The sequence below is a fragment of the Macrotis lagotis genome, chromosome 2 (genome assembly GCF_037893015.1).
Source record: "Macrotis lagotis isolate mMagLag1 chromosome 2, bilby.v1.9.chrom.fasta, whole genome shotgun sequence".
Lineage (NCBI taxonomy): Eukaryota > Metazoa > Chordata > Mammalia > Peramelemorphia > Peramelidae > Macrotis > Macrotis lagotis.
The window spans coordinates 178,037,478-178,053,748 of record NC_133659.1 but is presented as its reverse complement, the minus strand read 5'-3'; the positions used below and the strand labels follow the sequence as shown (position 1 = coordinate 178,053,748).

General features: G+C 36.5%; 1 protein-coding gene across 4 annotated transcripts in view; it reads left to right on the top strand.

Moving 5' to 3' along the window:
* Nucleotides 1-16,271, top strand: part of TOM1L1 (target of myb1 like 1 membrane trafficking protein) — a 71,956-nt gene that overhangs the window by 41,592 nt on the left and 14,093 nt on the right. For all 4 annotated transcript variants that reach the window (XM_074223683.1, XM_074223684.1, XM_074223682.1 and 1 more), the window contains exons 9-11: nucleotides 1,949-2,009; nucleotides 2,904-3,027; nucleotides 5,243-5,339. In XM_074223683.1, the coding sequence (XP_074079784.1) occupies nucleotides 1,949-2,009; nucleotides 2,904-3,027; nucleotides 5,243-5,339 (282 nt within the window). The remainder of the gene's footprint in view (nucleotides 1-1,948; nucleotides 2,010-2,903; nucleotides 3,028-5,242; nucleotides 5,340-16,271) is intronic.

The following is a 16,271-nucleotide window of genomic DNA, read 5'->3' as shown; positions in this document are numbered from 1 at the left end:
ATTTAACGAGATAGGCTGTCAAGGGGGAAGTGAAGGTAATAAGCAATTTTTAAGTATCTAATAGCTGACAAGTAAACTATTCATTAATTTCCTAGTTTGCTTATAGTATTGTCTTTTATGTCTAAATCCTGTATCCATTTTGATCTTATCTCGATATAGGGTGTGGGATGTTGGTCTAATCCACATTTCTGCCATACTAACTTCCAATTTTCCCAATTGTTTTTATTCAAGAGATAATTTTTATCCCAGAAGCTAGACTCTTTGAGTTTATCAAACAGCAAATTACTATAATTGTTTCTTGTTGTCTATTTTGCACCTGGTCTATTCCACTGATTTACTACTCTATTTCTTAGCCAATACCAGACAGTTTTGATGACTGATGCTTTATAATATAATTTTAGATCTGGTAGGGCTAAGCCACCTTCTTTTGCACTTTTTTTTCATTAAATCCCTGGATATTCTTGACTTTTTTGTTTCTCCATATGAATTTAATTATAATTTTTCTAATGCATTAAAGTAATTTTTTGGAAGATTGGTTGGTAAGGCACTAAATAAGTAGTTTAATTTAGGTAGTATTGTCATTTTTATTATATTAGCTTGACCCTATTCATGAGCAGTTGTTATTTGCCCAGTTATTTAAATCTGGTTTTATTTGTGTGAAAAGTGTTTTATAGTTGTTTTCATAGAGTTTCTGAATCTACCTTGGCAAGTAGACTCCCAAGTATTTTATATTATCTGAAGTTACTTTAAATGGAATTTCTCTTTCTAGCTCTTGCTGCTATGTCTTGCTGGTAATATATGGAAATGCTGAGGATTTATGTGGGTTTATTTTATATCCTATGACTTTGCTAAAGTTGCTTATTGTTTCTAGTAGTTTTTTTAGATGACTTTTTTAGAATTCTCTAGGCATACCAACATGTCATCTGTAAGGAGTGAGAGTTTTGTTTCTTCCTTCCCAACTCTAATTCCTTCAATTTCTTTTTCTATTCTTATTGCTGAAGCTAACATTTCTAATACAATATTGAATAGTAGTGGTGTTAATGGGCATCCTTGTTTCAATCCTGATCTTATATAGCTTATCCCCATTGCATCTTATCTTAGTTTCTTAACTTTGTGCCAAACTGGGGAGGGGGAGGGAAGCAAACTAGGCTGAAATTAGCATGTTGAATTGGGTCTGAGAAAAATTATTTCCCAAGAAGAGGGGCCTTAGACTAGGGAATTCCATAGTGACTCTTAGGAAAGTTACACAAGTAGAATGCTAAGTTTGTAGTTGATCCTTAGAAAATACTTAATGTCTGAAATGAATTGGTATAGGTAGAGGAGGTTTTCCTAGAAGGAATTCCATGTACCTAATAGATCAAAGGTCTAGGACAATAAGAACAAATTCATTTTGGGTATGTATTGAGAACTAGATAGCTATTGAAATAGTATCAACTATGAAATCAGGAAGACTTGCATTTAACTCTTCTCTATTAACTTTGGACAAATTCTAATTGCTGTAGACAACTCTCTAAGGCTGTAAAATAAAAATGTTCAACTTCAATAGAAGAAGATTCAATACTACTTTTAGAGATGAAATCAAAGATCTAGACCTTTGTGCCACATCCCCACCCAAAAGAAAAATAATTTAAATTCCAACATTATTGAAATCTTATCTTATAGAGCAGTGGTACTCATAAATCAAAATGGAGGCCATGGATTTGTACATGAGGATTCCTGCAGACTATATTTAAAATGCATTTTTTATATTTTATTGTATTTTTATTTATTTTGTTAAATATTTCCCAATGGCATTCTAATATGTCAGGCTGCCCTCGGAAATATTGTGGGACTCAAGTGGCCCATAGACCATGTGTTTTACATCTCTGCTGTAGAGGGCATAATAACACTATAGCTCCTTAGTTTAGACTACTAGTACATCAGTTCTCTGTTCTTTTTTTAAAATCAGATTTTCTCGAAATCAGAAACGATTCCAGGAGAAAAACTGGAGCCAAGAGGAGGTCCAGAAGGTGAGTATTTAGAAATTGGAGAATTTCATTCTATTTGGTAATAACTAATTTGGATTTTTCTTTTTAAATAGTATGTGTGTGATGATTTTTCATACAAATAATTTTTAACATTTTCATAATGTAATAAGCATAATGGAGTAGTGGAGTAGGGAAATTGGATGGCACAGTACACCTCCTGAAATCAGGAGGACCTGAGTTCAAATCCAGCCTCAGACACTTGCTAGTTGTGTGACCTTGGACAAGTCATTTAACCTTGCTTACCTTGCATCCAAGGCTGTCTTTGGTCATCCTGAATCATATCTGGCCACTGGACCCAGATGGCTCTAAAGGAGAAAGTGAACCTGATGACTTGCATAGCACCCCACCTTACTCAAATATAATTCATGTATATGTCATGGTATCACCTCCCTGGTGTCATGGTGGTCTTGGATAATGAAGGACAAAGATCAAGTCCAGTTGAAAATATTTAGGGCATTACAGACTTGGGTTCAAATCCCAGCTTGGCTTCTTATCAATGTGATCTTGTGTGCATTACATAACTGTTTTTTCTTAAGTCTCAAGATAAAAGGGGTTTGTTATAGACATTCTCTAAGATCCCTTACATTACAAAATAATCCTTTGATCCTATAACATCCAATATTCCCCCTTAAAAGTTTAATAGTACCTTAGGGTTATCTTTCTGTGCTACAAAGAAATCTTTTGTTGTAACCATCTCAGCAGACCAACAAGTACTTATTTTTGCAGGTAATAAATTGTATGATTAGCATCATAATCTCCTCAAAATCTCCTCAAAAAAAAAGACCCTTTCCCAAAAACCTTAGGGGGAGCATTTGATACCTGTTTCTGAAGTTATTGTTTTTAACTAAACTTGAATTTTTATTTGTTTGTTTCTAGAATAACTGTGAGCCCTCTGCCCCAACCTGTGATTTACTTGACTTAAGTCCAAGTTCAAGTTCTCTTACTTCTGGCTTGCCATTGGAAGGAATCAATATCATGAGTTCTCAATTTTCTGACTTAAGTAATTGAATGTTCTGTATTGTTCAGACTAGTCAAAGAAAAGATTCTGGTTGGGTAGATAATTAAGTGCTATCTGAGAAGGAATAAAGTCAAATGGAGACTCCGATCTTATCTCAGGAGATCCAACCTTGTACAAGAGTTCTTCACCTGGGGTTTGTGAACTTGGCTTTTTTATTTGTTTTAATATTTTCATTATTTTTTTCAATATCATTAGTATCCTTTATTTTATATATTTTCTGCATTTAAAAACATTTTGAGAATGAATCTGTAACACAAAAGAGATTAGTAACTCCTGATTTAATGGGTAAATCACTGCTACATAACAATGGGACATGCCTCCGAGTAGAAAGGATAGCCAACAGTATTGGGAATTTTTTCAAAGTGGAACTAGAATGCATTGGTGGTGTTGAGCTGAATTCCTTAAATTTCCACTCCAACATTAATTGTGGCCTCCTTGCCAGACATTTTTTTCAGAGGCAAACTAATGTCATTTCTACTCCTGCAGTTCTTCTAAACATTACCCTTTACATTTCATTCTTAAAGGTTATCTAGGGTTTCTAATCAGTCATCTTCCAATATTTGTCCATCTTGGCCAATATTTTATCACAGAAATGAGTTGCTTCTTATTGATTTTAACAGTACCTGAGCCATTAACATATAGTCACTTAAAAATGTTGGTTAAAGGCAGCTAGGTGGCACAGTGGATAGAGCACCAGTACTGGAGTCAAGAGTACCTGAGTTCAAATCTGGCCTCAGACACTTAGTAATTACCTAGCTGTGTGGCCTTGGGCAAGCCACTTAGCCTTGCAAAAAAACAAACCTAAAAAAGAATGTTGGTTAACAGATTTTAGCTATATTGCAGTATAAAGTCAGGGAATAGTTGGCACAGGAATTGGTCAGAAAGAATGCAAATTAATTAGAGAACAAGGCATGATGAACTGTCACAATTTAGGGAAGAGAAGAGACTACTAGTAATAATAGTAAGTATAACAACAGCAGTGTTAACAATGATAATAGTTAGCATTTATATAGCTGCTACCATGTCATACTTTAGAAATATCTCATTTGATCTTCTCAACTACCCTGGGATTATTATTCCCATTTTACAGTTGAAGAAACTGAGATAGATATGAGATTAATTGACTTGGTTGGGGGTCACAAAGCTAGGAAGTATCAGAGGCTAGATTTTAACTTGACTCAACTTGACTCCAGGCTCAGCACTCTCTCCACTGCACAACCCAGTGACCTCTAGATGACATTTATGGTTCCCAACCCACTTTTTTTGTTATTAAGGATTTTGAGGATTTAGGTGGGAAAAAAATGAAAACAAATTCTAACATACAGAACTAAAAATAACTATGTTTTTTTCTCCTGTGCTGCAAGGTCTTTTCAGAGTCATAATATTACATTTAGCTAATTTGGGCATTCCATTTTTCCTAGGACTTAGTTTTTCTTCTAATCTTGTTCAAACAAGATTGCACTTACATTAAACAAGAGTTATTTCTTTCCATTCATGATATGTTGCCTTCTTACTTCTATTGATCAATGGGACATTAGATGGATCATGAAGGAAAGAAAAGTCTTTTTTTTTTCTGATGTGTGAAGTTTTTAGATGAAAAAAGAAATTTCTCCCATGAGACACTCAGCTCAGCCATATCTTGAGAATGCATAATAGCCAATCAGTCAGATATGTTAGAACTCCATATGCTACCAGTAAGAGTTTTATGGTACTCTATTGATGCACAGAGCAGGAAATGTTAAGTTCCTTATCCTTCCCTGCAATCTCAGGAATTTTATTTTTTTCAATTTCTGTTGTCTTTTAGTATTGAAATGATTCTGTTAATGTTCTTATCCAGAAAAAAAATGAAGGTAGTGTTGTCTAGTGGAAAGTACTGGTTCTGGAGTCAGAGAAACTGTCTTCAAATTTCATCTTGACTCTCTATGTGACCTTGAAGTTACTGAGCTTCTCTGAGTCCTATTTATAAAATGAAGAGTTGGTCTACATGGCATTTGAGATGTCTTCCATTTATGGAGATGTGAGCCTTTGAGCCTAAATATTGTATTTCAAAGAGAGTTCTATAATTTGTACCAGGATTAATCTCAGATATACATTTTTAAAGTAGATATTTCATATCATGGAAAGCCATCCATATGATTAGCTAAAGAAGAACATTCTTGACTAAGCAGTAATGAAATAAGTTCATTTTATTTTTCAGATGTTAGTACTCCCTGTACTACTGATGCCAAGCACTCAAACCCTGTGCTTCACTCACAACTGGATTTACTAACCTTGGAGAATCCAGAAATGTCTCTGTAAGTACCATATGAGAATCTTGAGTCTGTTAGAAAGCACCAAATGCCTTTGTCTTGATAGGCCAGAAATTGGAAACTCAAGTATATCCTGGATGATTTTTCTTACATCACTATTTTGACAAGAGAATGCTATTGTGGTCCACTTATACACTGTCATGTATTTTTCTGTTGACTTTTGGCTCACTTATGATTTTGATTGGAGAGTGTGAAATTCCATGATTGGTAGAGCCAAAGTGGGTGAGAACAAGTGAAAACTGCCATCATAAAGGTGGACTTTAGCATGGTGTAATTTGGGATCATGGAGAATTTGTGTAGCTTTTGGACAGCAAATCAAGTAGTCCATCCCACTAGTTCTAGGCCCAGCTTCATAGCATTCATTCATTTCTAGGTTCAGTCCAACTTATGGGCTATCTATTCATTATGAACTTGGCAATATTCATTACTTGTTCAATTGATTTTACTTACTTGGTTTACTAAGCCAATTTCTTTTGAATGCTCTTATATCTCATTAACAAAGACCCTCTAGGTTCTAGCACAGTGAACATATATGTATATCTATACATCTATATATCTATCTATATCTATATCTATATCTATATATTTATATGAGGAAATTGTCCAGATGTTCCTCTTAATGGATATAGGATTTATTTCATTGAGTCTAGTACACTAGTACACTAAAAGGTTTTGTTAATGAAATCTAAGGACATTCAAATTGGATGCTATGTAACCCTGGGTGAGTCACTTCACCTCAATTCTTTATCTGTAAAATGAGTTGGAGAAGGAAATGGCAGTTTCCAGTATTTTTGCCAAGAAAATTCCAACTGGGATAGTAAAGGGTCTGACATGACTAATCAACAAAACTACAACAAAGGTATATACCAATACATACACACTTACATATACTTTCACTTGGTATATTTGCCATGATTATAGCAAAAGCTTTGATACACATACATTTTTTACTACTTTTTGCCTCATTTAGTATTGTTCAAGTGCTAGGTGGCACAGTAGATAGAGCACTGGTCTTGGAATTATAAAGATAGGAGTTCAAATGTGGACTCAGACACTTGACCCTTACTAGGGTGTTACCTTGGGCAAAACACTTAACCTTGATTGCCTTATAACCAAGGTCATCTCCAGTCATTCTGATTTATATCTGACCGCTGGACCAGATGGCTCTGGAAGAGAAAGTGAGGCTAGTGACTTAGCACAACACTGCCCCCCCACCCCCCAACTCAAATCCAATTGTCATCGCATCCTTCCCTAATGTCATGGTCTTCTTTGAGAATGAAGGACAAACATCATCAACATTGTTCAGCAAACTTCAAATTATCCATATTCTTCTTTGGTTACATTTATCAAAAAATCTTGTATGATATTAATGTATTGTGTATTATTAGGAAAAATCTTGTTAGAGGAGGGTCATTAAAAAGATGTACTTTACACTTTTAAGACAAGATTGGTTTTAGTTTTTTTGGTAGTTATCAAACAATATTTGTTGTTGGTTATATGGCTGTAAATTATAGGATTTTAGATTTTGGCTATAAGGGACTTTATAGGTCTGCTGGTTCAACTCTTCAATCTTACATTTGAAGAACTGAAGCCAAGACAGGTTTAATGATTTGCCCAAAGTCATACACTAAATAGTAGTATTGAGATCTGACCCCAATCCTTTCACTTCAATTTCAGCATGCTTTCCACTCTCCTGCACTTCCTCTAATAATCAGCCCCAAAATCTTGTCTTTTTTCTTTCTGAAATTTTCATCAACCAGATACTGCATATATGCACGGATCATTCTTATAAAGCTTCAGTGAAATTGAGAAAGTCAGCATATGGGCTAGTAGTTGATTTCTTTTTTGACAGTCTTTTTGGGGGAGAATGATATAATTGATAATCTTTTTCATTCTTTTGAAACCTTTTTGTCCTTGAGAAATCATAAAAAATAAAATTCCTTAGTAGCTTCAAGAGAATACAGATTTCCTCTTATGGCTTAAGGTATTCTTCTCAAGTTCCTTTTCTTGAGTATTGTTTCTGCTTCCTTATCTACACAGTGGATAATAAGGCATTAGGGTTCAAATGTAATGATGGCTCTGTGGCCAAAAACAATGAGACTAGATTACTATAGAAATAGCAGATCTATTCCATTTCATATCTATTTGTTGTCCTGAATAAATTCTCTTGAAATATTAGAGCCTAGTTGGATACTCTGCCAAACTTATTTTTTTTTTTTTTGGTTTTTGTAAGTCAATGGGGTTAAGTGGCTTGCCCAACGCCACACAGCTAGGTTAATTATTAAGTGTCTGAGGTAGGATTTGAACTCAGGTCCTCCTGACCCAGGGCTGGTGCTCTAGCCACTGGATCACCTAGTTGCCCCCTCTGCCAAACTTTCTAGAGACTTTTCCCCTCCTTTCACATTTTATGAGATGATGTTATTATTATTTTAAGCTTTATTGATGCTATTTTTTTATATCATAGTAATTTCTGGTTACACATCTCCCCTTCCCTACCTGATACTTTAAAAAGAAGGAAAAATAATTAAACAAAGTCAACCAATTTGTTTGACATTATACAAAATATTCCAAAACCATAAGTCTTATCTACTTCATTTAAAGGGTGAAGTACTTTTTTCCTTGCTCTTCTATGGAGCCCAAATTGGTTGTTATAATTACAAGCATTAAGCTTTGTTTTATTGTATTTTTACTTTAATTTTTCTTTCTTACTTACTTTGTAGTCATTATGTATATAATTTTTCAGATTCTGCATTTCACTTTGATTCCATTCATAGTTTTCCCACATTTCTATGTATTCCTTCTTTTCCTTGTTAACAGTACTGTAATGAATCATTCATGTACCATAATCAATCCAGTCATTTCTCAGTGTATGTATACACACACACACACACACACACACACACACACAGACACACGTATATTTCTTCCATTTTTTTGCTAGAACAAACAGCACCTCTAAGAGTATTTTCTTTTGTTCAGAACCTTTCTTTCTTTGACTTCCTTGGGGTATATGTTCAGTAATGAGATTTTTTTTTTTTTTTGGCCAATTGCTCATTATCTTCTGTTACTTCCTTTTGTTACATTTTACAAAAAAGATTTTTTTCCTAAACTGGTAGTCTCTGGCTACTATAGTTCACCACTTCCTAAGATAAATGTTTTATGGTGGAGACATTTTCTGAGCTTTTATGACATCCTTGTTGTGGGAACTTGTCTTATATCAGTTAAATTTTCATAAAATTCATTTACCCTTTTCAATAATTAATGCATTTTTAAAATAGATCAGGTTGGGCAAAAATCCTGACAAAGAGAACCACCAATGACAAAGCCAAAATCTTTGAAGCTAGGAAGTTTTTGAAGCTTTTACTGAAACAATTTTATTTTTTTTATTTTTTTATTTAATATTTATTTATTCTCATTTTGTACAATGTTTTTTATACATTAATAAAATTTTCTTGTTTAAGAGTAAACAAAATACCCCCTCCAAGGAATTAAGTAAAGGGGAGAGGAAAAAAATTAAAATTTAAATAAAAAATAGTAATAATTGTAGGTATGGCCAGGTGGCACAGTGGACGGAGCACCAGCCCTGGAGCCAGGAACAGCCAAACCCATATCTGGCCCCATACACCCAACAATCACCCAGCTGTGTGACATGCAAGCCACCCCAACCCCACTGCCCTGCATAAACCAAAAAAAGAAAAAAAGACCTAAAATAAAATAAAATAGTAATAATAGTAGGGGCAGCTGGGTGGTGGACAGAGCACTGGCTCTTGAGCAAGGAGCACCCAGAGCCAAATCCGGCCTCAGACACCCAAAGATCACCCTGCTATGTGGCTCCAGGCAGGCCACCCAGCCCCATTTGCCCTGTACCCCCAAAATATTAATAATAATAAAAAATGTGCTTCAGTCTTTGTTCCAACACCACTAACTCTGTCGTGGGTGGATCATATTCTTTATGATAAGTCCATCACAAAAGTTACTTCCATATTTTTCCACCATTGCCATTGCTGATTGCAACTCCCTCCTTTTGTATTTCTCCACTACCATGTACTATATTTTTTTCTCTCCTTTCACTGACTCTGCTGTAGGGTAGCTGAGTGGCACAGCAGACAGATCCCTGGCCCTGGGGCCAAGAGGCTCCGAGCCCCCCATACCACACCTTAGGCCCAGCATCCACCTGGCCCTATGGTCCCAGAAAGGCCATCCAATCCCAGCCCCTTGCAAGAAGTAAAAGAGAAAATGCATTATATCTGACCACTCTCCCCTCATGGTCCATCCTCTCCTCCTTCATTCACATCCCCACCCCTTCCCCCTGTCCCCCCACCTCCTTCTTACTCCAGTTGTCTTATACCCCATTGAATATATATGCTGTTTCCTCTCCTAGCCACCTCTGATGAGAGTGAAGATTCCCTCATTCCCCCTTGCCTTCCCCCCACTTCCATATCATTGCAATAGCTCATTGTAATAAAGAAATATCTTATTATATGAAATATCTTGGCCTATTCCTCCTCTCCTTTTTCTTCCTCCCATCACATTTCCCTTTTGTCTATTGACTCCATTTTTACACCATATTTTATCTTCAAATTCAGCTCTCTCCTGTGCTTCATCTATAAAAGCTCCTTCTACCTGATCTGTTTATTGAGAAGGTTCATATGAGTATTATCAGTGTCATTTTTCTATATAGGAATATATGCAGTTCATCATCATTAAGTCCCTCTTATTTTCCCCTTCTCCTCCAGTCTCTGTGCTTCACCTGAGTCCTGTATTTGAAGATCAAACCTTTTGTTCAGCTCTGGCCATTCCAACAGGAACATTTGAAATTCCCCTGGTTCATTGAAAGTCCATCTTTTTTCCCTGGAAGAGGACATTCAGCCTTGCTGGATAGTTGATTCTTGGTTGTATTCTAAGCTCTTTTGCCTTCCAGTATATTATATCCCAAGCTCTACGAGCTTCCAATGTAGTTGCTGCTAAATCCTGTGAGATCCTGATTGCAGCTCCATGGTATTTGAATTGTGTCCTGGTTGCTTGCAATATTTTCTCTTTGACTTGGGAGTTCTGGAACTTGGCTATAATATTCCTGGTGGTTGGTTTTTTGGGATCTCTTTCTTGGGGGGATCGGTGGATTCTCTCCATTTCTATTTTGCCCTCTGCTTCTAGGATATCAGGGCAATTTTCCTGTAGTAATTCTTTGAAAATGATGTCAAGGCTCTTTTTCTGATCATGACTTTCAGGTATTCCAATAATTTTTCAATTATCTTTCCTGAATCTGTTTTCCAGATCAGTTGTTTTTTTCAATGAGATGTTTCACATTTTCTTCTAATTTTTCATTCTTTTGGTTTTGAAGTATTGAGTCCTGATTTCTTGTAAATTCATCAATCTCCCTGAGTTCTATTCTTTGTCTGAAGGATTTGCTTTCCTCAGAGTTTTCTTATCTCTTTTTTCCATTTGGCCAATTCTGCTTTTTTAAAGCCTTCTTCTTCCCAGTAACTTTTTGAACTCTTTTATCCATTTGACCTAAGCTGGTTTTTAGCATCTATTTTCTTCAGTGGTTTTTTTTTTGGATTTTCTTGACTAAGCTGCTGACTTCATTTTCATGTTTTTCCTGCATATCTCTCATTTCTTTCCCCAGTTTTTCTTCTAACTCCCTCATTTGATTATCAAAGTCTTTTTTGAACTCTGTCATAGCCTAAGCCCAATTTCTGGTTTTCTTGGATTCTTTAAACACAGGAGCTTGTGCTTCCTCATCTTCAGACTGAATGTTTTGATCCTTCTTGGGCTCACAGGTAAAATATTTCTCAATGCTGTTCCTCTTGTTTCTCTGCTTGCTCATTTTCCCAGCCTTAGCCTGTTTTGGGGGTGCTTCCTGAGCTTTTGGGACACCCCCACAAGGGTTTTAGTGTGTGAGGCTCTGTCCTCCCTCCTGGTCTGTGAATGACCATATGTGCCCCCCTCTTTCATGGGGCTGAGGTGGGGGGGGGCCCTGCTGTTCTATGGGGGAGCCTAGACTGTGATTAGGATCTGAATGTGGTCAGAGCTCCACAGTCCTGTTCCAGGGGCAGAGCTCAGTAGTCTCTTTCTTCACTTCCCTCCCTAGGTTCAATGGGCTCTTGCCCTTGGGGCTCCTGCTTACTAGCTCCACCTACTTCTGTTTCCTGGATCTGGACTGCCTTGGCCAGGCTGCTAGCTGTGTGTCCTGAGGGCTGGGCTTCATGTGCTTGCTCTGGCAAAGGCCCCCTGCTGTTCCTCCAATTTGTGCCCAGTGCTCCCTGGGTGTAGGTCAGGAAACTCCCCCATTGCTGTGAGCCGCTGCTCCCAACACCTTGGGACTGCCTCTGGGAGGCTGAAGTTCTTTTGCTCTGGTGGGTCACCCCTGTGATGGGCTGCCTCTCCAACCCCAGGGAGCAGAGCTTTCTGCTCTTTTCCAGGTTACCTTGAGTAGGAGAACTGCCTCACTGGGTCCCTCAGTGGGTTCTTTCTCTTGAAAATTTAGTCCTTAGTTTAGAAGTTTTTTGAGAGAGGGCCCAAGACACATATTCTCTTGTCGCCATCTTGGCTCTGCCCCCCTGAAACAATTTTAAATGAAGCCTCTAAACAGATCCTAAAATGACAGAACTCACAAAAAAAAAAAAAAACCAGGACAACAAATTCTCAAAACAAAATATCCTGGAGGAACTTCAGCAAAGGTTTGTCTCATGGGGTAAAAGGGGAATATAGCCTGTAGGAGAGCTGGAAAGCCAGGGGGGGTCTCAGTCACAACACAGCTCTGGTCTAGGCTCAGAAAGCTAGAGTTGCAGCAGGTCAGCAGTGAGTGTTCCATCCCCAACACAGAAGACAAAGTTCAAGCCCCAGGAATGCTAGGTCAACTGGAGAGACTGAGTTCAGCTATTCTATCAGAGAGAACAAATACCATAGGCAACTCCATTGGAAATCAGTAAGTCAAGGACCAAACTCCAGCACAAAGAGCTTGGGACTGTGCATCCCTTTGCCCCAAGAGCAGAGATAAATTATCTAAGATGAGCCAAAAAAAACCCCAAAACTCAAAAAAGGTAAACCATAAAAAGCTACTATTTTGAGAGGGATGATAAAAACACCATCTCAGAAGAGAAAAGCGGTGACAAAATGCCTACATGTGAAGCCTCAAAGGGGTTTTTAAAATTTTTTTTATTAAACATATTATTTGAGATTTACAATTTGCCCCCCAATCTTACTTCCCTCCACCCACCCTGCAGGAAAGCAATCTGTCAGTCTTTACTTTTTTCCCCATGTTGTACATTGATCCAACTTGAGTGTAATGAGACAGAAATCATATCCTTAAAGAAGAGACAAGAAGTCTAAGAGGTAATAAGATCAGACAATAAGATATCTGGTTTTTTTCCCCTAAATTAAAGGGAATAGTCCTTGAACTCTGTTCAAACTCCAGGGCTCTTTATCTGGATACAGATGACACTCTCCTTTGCAGACAGCCCAAAATTGTTCCTGATTGTTGCACTGATGGAATTCAAAGGGGTTTTTTAATTGGTCTCAAATCCAAAAAAAATTTCTTGGAGGAGCTCGAAAAGGATTTTAAAAACCAAAGAGAGGAAGAAAAAAATTGGAGAAAAGAAAGGAGAGTTATGCAGGAAAATCAAGAAAAATTGATTAAAGAAAACAATACCTTTAAAAGTAACAATAGCATTGTTAGCTTGGTGGCATAGTGGATAGAGCATCAGCTCAGGAGGACATGAGTTCAAATCCTGCCTCAGACACTTAAAAATTAACTAGCTGTGTGACCTTGGGCAAGCCACTTAATCCCAGTGCCTCCCAAAGACCAAATAAAATAAACAAAATTAAAAATGGCCAACTGTAAAAGTAATATAACTCATCAAAAAGTAAAACTGACCAACTGTAAGAGACATATAATTCATCAAAAAAGTAAAATTGACCATCTGGAAAAAAAACAAATAAGAATAAAATAAAACTGTAAAAATTAGAATTGTACAAATGGAAACCAAAGAGACTATGAAACACCAAGATTTCATTAAACAAAACCAAAAAGGCTGAAAAAACACCAAAAGAAAAATGTAAAATAACTCTTAGTTAAAAGACCAACCTGGAAAATAGATCCAGAAGAGATAATTTTTGAATTATTGGTCTACCTGAAAGCCATAATCAGAAAAAGAGCAGGACAATATCATGTAAGAAATTATCATGGAATATGGCCCTAATACCCTGAAACAAGAATATAAAATAGTCCTTGAAAGAATCCATTGATCACCCCCAGAAAAAGATACCCAAATAAAACTTCCAAGAAATATTGTAACCAAAGTTTAGAATTCTCAGCTAATGGGGAAAATACTGTAAGCTGCCAAAAAAAAAGAAGCAGTTTAAATATCAGGGAGCCACAGTCAGGATTACACAGGATTTAGTAGCTTCAACAATAAAGGATCAAAGGGCCTGGCATATGATATTCTGGAGGGTAAAGGAGCTTGGATTATAAGGACTTTCAAACTTACCTGATAAAAAGACCAGAACTGACTGAACAGAAAATTTGTTTTTCGAATACAAGATTCAAGAGATGTATAAAAAAGTTGTTAGTCAACAAGACCAAGGAAAACTAAACGGGCAGATAATATTTGTAACTCTTGAGAACTGTATTCCTTTTACAGTTGAAAAGACAGTTAAAAGGAATGTAATTGGAAGGTGTGGTTATTTCTATTGGGACAACTGTAGGGAGGGTACTCAGACAGAGGATATGGTTATAAATTGATTGTGATGTGGTGTTTATGACTTTTGAGAACTATACTTCTATCAGGAAAGTTGAAAGGAATATACTTAAGACAGAAGGTACAAGACAGGTATAAAACTATTAAGACTTGAACAAAGGATTAAACTGGGAGAAAAAGGTGGAGGCATTAGAGGATGATTAGTACCACATGAGGAGAGGCACAAAGGATTTATTAATAGGAAGAATGGAAACACTGAGTAAATCTTATTCTTAACAGATTTGGCACAAAGAGGGAATGATATACATTCCCAACTATCAATATAGCAGAAATTTATTCTACTCTACAGGGAAGTAGGAGGGAACAGGGAAAGGACAGTGAGGCAAGCAGTAATAAAAAGCAAAACATTGGTGAAGAGGAATAAGAGAGGAGAAAGAAAGCCAAATGAGGGAAGATAAGATGGAGGGAAAGAAAAAGGTTTTGCACAATGCAGCCAAGAAAAAAAGAATTGCAAAAAGCCAGCAAACAATATTCACAGCTAGCGTTTCTATAAGAAATAATGAGTGGTTGGTCTTTGGAAAAGCCTGGAAAGATTTACATGAATGGATGCTGAGTGAAGTTGAGTAGAACCAAATTAACAGCGACATTGTGAAATGAACAACTGTGATGTACACAACTCCTCTCAGCAGTTCAGTGATAAAGGACAATCCTGAGAGACCTGTAATGGAAAATGTTATCCACATTTCAAAGAAAAAACTATGGAGTGTGAATACAGAGAAAAGCGTACAGTGTTCACCTTTTTAAACTTTTAGGTTTTTTCTCTCATCTTTTTTCCCTCTTAGTTCTTATTCTTCTTTTACAACATGCCTAATATGGAAATATGTAAACACAATTGTACATGTACAATCTATATCTTCAAATTATCTGCTACCATGGTGGGGGGGAAGGAGGTAGAGAAGAAAGGTGGTAGAAAAATGAGGAACTCAAAAGCTTGCAAAAGAATGAATGTGGAACACTGTCTTTGCATGTAATTGGGGGAAAAAATAAAGGAGAAGAAAAAAGATAAAATAAGTCTGGTTGAAGTCTTTTTAGGTACATTTGCATGATGTGGAAAGAACACTAGTCTTGAAGTTGGGAGACTCATGAAATTAAAATCTCATATCTGGTACTGCACAATCATAGATACATCATTTAGCTTCTTCAAACATCAGTTTTCTTATTTGGAAATAGATGGTGGTAATACCATATAACTTTCCAAAGAGGATTGTTATAGGAATCAAAGGTGTTAATGCATAAAAAATAGTTGTTGTATATAAAATTGCTGCAATGTTATCTATTATCATTTTCTAACTTTATCTAAGTTTTGATCTTTATGTTGATTCTAGAACACACAAACAAGTCATTATAGAATTTTTCCTCTGACCCCAATCATTTGTTTCCTCTCATTTTTAAAAATGGTGTTCAACACCTTTGTCTTCTCTTCTTGAAGAATATTCATGATATACAGGATTATGCATGACCTTTTGAATAATTTAAAAATCTTTGGCTTCTTTTATCTTTTTAATCCCAAAACATATTTTGTCATTCTTCTTCTTCTGCATTTGTATTAAGACACCAAGATTTAAAAAGTATGTTTGATGTCAGTATGTAAGGCACATTTTTGTGCCTGGTTCCTTCATGAGCATTGAGAGGTGGTATGAAAAGTGTCTGAGGAAATAACTTTTTCTGTTGCCCTTGAAATCAAAGCTTAAAGTGCTGAGCAGAGAAAGTCACCTGGGTCTGTTTCAGCAAAAAGTACTATTTGCTCACTTTAGTTTTTGTTACGTAAGGGCTATTAATGGTCTCCTAAACTTCTTTTGTCTTTCCCTTTACTGCACCTTTTTCTTCTCATGCCATGCCCCTTCTTGTTTCTCCTCCTTTTGTGGTAGTCATAAATATGCAAACTCCTGTAAAACCTTGGGTTCCACAAGCATGTTCATTTCTCCTGTAATAAACCTCGTTTTCACATAAGTCTCATGACATTGTGATTGCCTTTTTTACCTTATCCCTACTGGGTCACTGAGCACTGAAGGGGAAGGTTGAAATGTACTTTTGTTCTTAGTAAAGACATCATGGGGTGCATTAAAAAGAATTCTCATCTTGTCAAGAGACTTGAATTAAGAATCTCTTGCTCTAATATAAGGTGTATGACAGTGGGCAAATTGCTTCACTCCTTATC